Below are 6,563 nucleotides of genomic sequence, written 5' to 3' on the forward strand. Positions count from 1 at the left end.
TCATTGTCTTACAAATGGCTTATCAGCCTGTAAACAAGAACTTAACCACAAAGGCATCATAGAATAAAGCTTAGGGACAAAGGACATGAATGTAGAAGTCTCCTTTGCTATTCTATCTGCTGATTTATTACCATCTCTTGGGACAAACTGAACTTTCCACCCTGCAATAACTGAGAGTGAAATGACAATATCTTGTAGGATAGGCTCCAACACTGTCCACCATTTCTCTTCTCCTTTCAACATCTTTACTAATTGTAGAGAGTCAGATTCAAATGTTACCTCCTTGTATCCAAATCCAGCCAGTGTTTGAGAGGCCCATCTCAATGCTTCCGCTTCTGCTTCAATTGCCGATCTCAACCCAGTCATTTTTCTCGCCCCTGCCCACACCAGAAGACCATGATGATCTCTCAATATCCACCCCACACCTCCCAATTCTGATTCCTTAGTCCATGCTCCATCAGTGTTACACTTGAACTTCAAAGAATCTGGTGGTTTCCATTTCACTATTGGTGCTTCTGCTGCAGGTCTTTTAACCTCCTCAATTTCAACCTCAACTCTATCTCTCCATGCTACTGCATCCTCCCAAGCTTTTCTGGTTGTGGCCTGAGCCATATAATCTGTGCCTCTAAACACAAATTCATTCCTGTTCTTCCAGATTCTCCATAACAACCATGGAACAAATCCTTCCTCCACTTCCTCGGTAGGGTACTCTTTCTTTAGATTTAAGACCCAATACAGATTAGTATAGAAAGAATCAGACCATTTACCTCCTGGGGGAACATGAATGTTTGCTTCAGCCCAGATTTGTCTAGCATAATGACACTGAAACAGCAGATGGTTAACGCTTTCCTTCTCTCCATCGCATCTACTACATCCGCCATCTCTGGCAATGTGGCGCCTTCTCATATTTTCAGCTACCGGAAGCGCATTAGTTTGGTTTTTGTTTCACTTTTTATTACTAGAAATTTGTTAGGAAAACCACCAACAAAATGTACGAAAATCACCATGGAGCTCTTATATATGTTAAGATAATTTTAACGACCGGAATTGGCTGAAGACTATTAGAGCTGATAAAGCTCGAGCTCGAGCTCAGTAACGATGGTGAAGAGGGAAGACGAGAGAGGCAAAGTTTGTTTCAAACTGTAAAAATGTATTTTCTCTGTTAATTGTAACTGAATACATGAGTCTGTATTTATATACAAGTAGACCGGTTTAATCATATTTACATAACCCGGTTTAACCAAACTATATAACTCTAATACCCCCCCCTCAAGATGGAATGAACAACCTGTGAATACCCATCTTGGACATCAAAGTCTTGAAAACATTCGGCTGAACAGCTTTGGTAAACAGATCAGCCAGTTGATGCTCCGACTTGACGTGCATTGTCGTCAAGAATCCACTCTATAAACGCTCCCGAACCACATGACAGTCGTTCTCGAAGTGCTTCGTGCGTTCGTGGAACACAGGGTTGGAGGCTATGTGCAACGCCGACTGATTGTCACAGAACAGAGTTGCAGGACCAGAAGGGGAGTTGTGAAGAGAACGAAGCAGAGATGTTAGCCAGATGAGTTCACATGTTGCATCCGCCATGGCTCTATATTCCGCTTCAGAGCTACTCCGAGACACCGTCGGTTGCTTCTTCGAACGCCAAGAAACCAGAGAGTCACCAAGAAACATACAGTAGCCGGTGACGGATCGACGAGAGTCCGGGCAGGTAGACCAGTCTGCATCACTGAAAGCAGTCAAGTGAATAGCAGAAGTAGAAGAATAAAATAATCCTTGAGCAGGATCATTCTTCAAGTAACGGAGAACACGATATGCAGCATTGAGATGATCAGTCCTCGGCGCAGCCATAAACTGACTCAACTTGTGAACCGCATACGTGATGTCTGGCCTAGTGTGGGTCAGATACAGAAGACGTCCAACAATCTTCCTATAAACGGATGGTTCAGGCAGGAGAGTACCAGTAGACTCAGAAAGTTTCGAGTTAGGTTCCATTGGAACCGTTACCGGTTTACACCCAAGATAGCCAGCATCCTGTAGAAGCTCCAGTGTGTATTTCCTCTGATTGATGGAGATGCCTGTATCATTACGTGCAATTTCGAAGCCGAGGAAATACTTTGCAGGACCAAGAACGCGAAGTTTGAAAGCTGCTTCAAGTACATCTTTGAAGTGTGACAGAGCAGCTTTATCAGTACCCACTAGTAAGATGTCATCAACATAGATCAATGCAGCAATGAAGAGTGTTGATGTGTATTTCACAAAAAGAGAATGATCCGCAGGAGCTTGTATAAAACCTTCTCGCAAAAAGACATCAGAGAGCTTGTGGTTCCATTGACGAGAGGCTTGCTTGAGTCCATAAAGGGACTTATGTAATCGACAAACAGAGCCCGGAGGAACTGTCTTGCCTGTCAACTCTTCATAGCCTTGTGGGATCGTCATGTAGATCTCCTCGTCTAAATCTCCATTAAGAAACGCATTACTGATATCAAGCTGCAAGGTGAACCAGTTCTTTGCAGCAGTCAAGCCAAGAAGAAGTCGAAAGGTGCCAAGTTTGGCAACAGGAGAGAATGTATCCAGATAGTCTAAGCCTTCCAGCTGCGTGTAACCTTTTGCAACTAAGCGTGATTTCGGACGTTCCACCGTGCCATCAGGGTTATACTTGTACGTATTTACCCACTTACAACCAACAGGGTGTTTTCCCTTAGGCAACTGGCAAATGGACCAAGTACCAGTGCTCTCTAGAGAATCCATTTCAGTCTTCATAGAACCCTTAAACTCTTCAGAACGGATGGCCTCATGAAAAGTTTTAGGAGCAAACGTGGTAGTGAGATTAAGAAGAAAGTTCTTATGTTCAGAAGACACGTTATCATAGGAGAGAAAAGCTGAAATGGGATAGGAAGTTGTGTGAGAAGAGTGAGCAGGAAATGGTGTTCGATCTAGAAGATAACAGTGATATTGATCGAGATAAGCAGGAGTTTTAGTTTGACGACGAGCACGAGAAGAAACATTGTTATCAGAATGTGATAAAGAAGTGGAAGGTGGAGCAGTCTCAGATGAAGGAGGAGGAAATGTGTTAGAATCATCAAAATGAAATATAGAAGAATCAGATGGTGTAGATGAACCAAGATCAAAGAAAGCTGGAAAAGGAGAGTCAGGAACAGGAAGAGGCAACACATGTTGACCAAAGATATCTGACTCTAAAGAAGCTGGAATATGCTCAGAATATGGAAAAGTGGTCTCGTGAAAGATCACATTGCGAGAAATGGAAATGGTATTTGTGTGCAAATCAAGTACTTTATATCCTTTGTAGCCTTCAGGATAGCCTACAAAGACACAAGGAGAAGCACGAGGAGAAAATTTGTTTCGGTCTTTGAGTAAGGTTGAAGTAAAACAAAGGCAGCCGAAAACTCTGAGATGATCATAACGAGGAACGTGAGAAGTGAGAAGCTCATAAGGAGTTTTGTGTTTAAGAAGAGGAGAGGGAGTTCTATTGATGAGGTAAACCGCCGTCTGAACACAATCACCCCAATGGATAATGGGAACATTAGATTGAAACATGAGTGATCGTGCAACGTTCAAAATGTGTTGGTGTTTTCTCTCTACCACCGAGTTTTGTTGAGGGGTGTAAGGACACGAGAAGTAGTGAATGATTCCATGAGTCTTGAGTAAAGAAGTGAATGATAGTTCAGGAGCATTGTCTGACCGAATGGATTTGACTTTCGCATTGTACTGAGTGTCAATGTATTTAAGAAAATCAGGAAAAACAGTTTGAACAGAGCCTTTGGTTTTCAAAAGATAGATCCAGGTGACACGAGTGCAATCGTCGACAATGGTGAAAAAGTATCTATATTCATCTATGGTAGGAACTTGGAATGGACCCCATACATCAAGATGCAGTAAATCGAAAGGAGAAGAAGACAGATTGTTTTCAGATTGAAAAGACAAACGTTTTTGTTTAGCTAAGGGACAAACTTTACAAATGTGATCATGTGGAAGTTTGAAAGATGAAGAAATGTCCAAGGTTTTAGCTAGTTGTTGAATCTTGTTGTATGAGGGATGTCCTAATCTTTGATGCCAGATATCAGTTGAAACATGAGACATGACATGAGTTTGAGCAATGGTGTTGCGAGCAGGAACAGAGGACTCCAAGATATAGAGGTTTTGGTGAAGATCACCCTTCCCAATCATGGAGCCCTGAGTATGCTCCTGCAAAAGAGGAAGAGGATTGAAAGGAAAGATATAGCAAGAGTCAGAAGAAAATAATACCGAGATAGAGGTATTAGCAGTCAAAGCACTAATGCTTAAAAGATTGAACTTGAAGTTTGGAACGAAAAGCACAGAGTGAAGAACTAACTGATCAGAGATAGCAATAGTTCCAGAGATTGTGACAGCTATTTTAGTACCATCAGGTAAAATGACAGAGGTATGAGAGATTAAACGTGTGTTACTAAACCTAGTTAAGTCAGAACAAACGTGGCAGCTAGCTCCAGTATCAATAACCCAAGACGTTAAAGTAAGGCTGTTTTCAATTCCCGCAGAAGAAATAAAATGAGAAGAAGTGGTACCTTGTTCAAAAGGGTTAGAGGACGTGTGTGGTGTGATGTGTGGTTGCGGTTTGATTACAGAGACCGATCCGTCTGAGAGAGTAAGAGTGCTACCTGAGACTTGAGAAATGTTGTCTGCTACTGGTTTAGTGTTGAGAACACTGAGAAGCCGCTGAACTTGATCCGTTGAAAGCGACCCAAGATGAACACCATGTTGATCATGCATAGAGATACGACCAGTTTCCTGAGTCACGATGTTGGCCACGTTTTCACCCTTAGATGCATAAGGCTGCACAGCTTTGGACTGAGACATCATCTGTTGCGACGGATGACTTGACTGAGACTGTTGATTCTTATTGTTGGAACTAGGAATCTTGTAACCAGGGGGATAGCCGTGCAACTTGTAACACCTATTAACAGTATGTCCAAGGAGTCCACAATGAGAACATATGGGACGAGACTTCGGCTTGTTGTACCCTCCAGAGTAAGCTGCTACAAGAGAGTCATTCGCAGAAGAGTCCTGAGATGTTTGAAAGACAACGTTGCTTGTAGATTTCATCGAACGTTGACGCTCCTCCTGAGAACAGAGGTTAAAAACCTTAGAGATAGTCGGTTTAGGTTCCATCATCAGGATCTGTCCACGAGTAGCAGTGAAGGAATCGTTGAGGCCCATAAGAAACTTCAGAACACGATCTTGTTCTTCGCGTTGAGCAATATGTTTGCTACTGGCACACTCCGGATTACCACAGCAACAAACATAAGGACTTTCATGAGTCTTCAACTCCTCCCATAGTTGCTTCAGACGCGTATAGTAATCACTGATACTCTGTGTTCCTTGCACCTCAGCATATATCTGCTGCTTGATATCAGCAGTACGAGGACCGTCACTCTGCTTGAATTGGTCATGAATGTCGAGCCACATCTGACGCGCTGTATCAAGATACATAATGCTTTTCGCAATAGGCTTATCAACAGCATTCACCAACCAAGTACACAAGATATTGTTGCAGCGAGACCAAGATCCAAAATCAGGATGATTCCTATCAATCTCAGGATACGTTCCATCAGCAAATACAGCCTTATTTCTAGCACCTAAGGCCATTAACATCGAGCGACGCCAGCTATTGAAATTACCAAGACCACTAAGTTTCTCAGATACGAGAGAGATACCAGCATGATCCGCGTGATGAACGTACAACGGATTCGCATGAGGATCTGAGAGAGATGGCGTAGTAGATGGAGGCGGCGTCGGTAAAGATGACGAAGAGTGAATCGGAGCAGAGACGTTAGGCTCCATGATTCAATCGAGCAAGAAAAGCGATTCCCGGCAAAGAGAACACGAATCAAAGGTCAATGAAGGTGAAAGAACAAAGAAAGAAAGACGATGCGAGCAGCAATCCGAAGGAAGACGATGATTTGAGAACAGAGATGATCGATAAGAACGAAGATCCTCGGATCATACGCAAGACTCATCACCAAATCGAGCTGAGGAACGAGTAAGGTCGCAGCGGAAGAGATCAGAGAGGCTCTGATACCATATTAGAGCTGATAAAGCTCGAGCTCGAGCTCAGTAACGATGGTGAAGAGGGAAGACGAGAGAGGCAAAGTTTGTTTCAAACTGTAAAAATGTATTTTCTCTGTTAATTGTAACTGAATACATGAGTCTGTATTTATATACAAGTAGACCGGTTTAATCATATTTACATAACCCGGTTTAACCAAACTATATAACTCTAATAAAGACAAAGAAACGCGATGGTCTTGTGTGTAAATAGCAAGGATTGGGAGCAATAGAAAATTCTTTGTTTTTGCTTTTATCCTTCAGTTTTGTGTAGAAACAGAGATACTACTCGACTATTGCGACTCGGGAATAATTTCTTCGGGCTTCGTAAATACTATGGGCCTAATGGGCCTCCTTTCTTATAAGGTTTGACTTTTTCTAGAGGGATATTTTGGGTATTTCAGGTCTTATGATTGGACTGGTTGTTATATATATATATTCCACAGAAAAAT

At 42.4% G+C, this 6,563-nt stretch overlaps 1 protein-coding gene across 1 annotated transcript; it reads right to left on the reverse strand.

Moving 5' to 3' along the window:
• LOC108833789 (uncharacterized) lies at nt 1-881 on the reverse strand. Its single transcript, XM_018607186.1, has 2 exons — nt 768-881; nt 1-714 (listed from the first exon to the last, which is right to left on the reverse strand). The coding sequence occupies exons 1-2, from the start codon at nt 879-881 to the stop codon at nt 1-3; spliced, it is 828 nt and encodes a 275-aa protein (XP_018462688.1).
• Between the last annotated feature and the right edge of the window lie 5,682 nt (nt 882-6,563).

Source organism: Raphanus sativus, chromosome 7 (genome assembly GCF_000801105.2).
Source record: "Raphanus sativus cultivar WK10039 chromosome 7, ASM80110v3, whole genome shotgun sequence".
Lineage (NCBI taxonomy): Eukaryota > Viridiplantae > Streptophyta > Magnoliopsida > Brassicales > Brassicaceae > Raphanus > Raphanus sativus.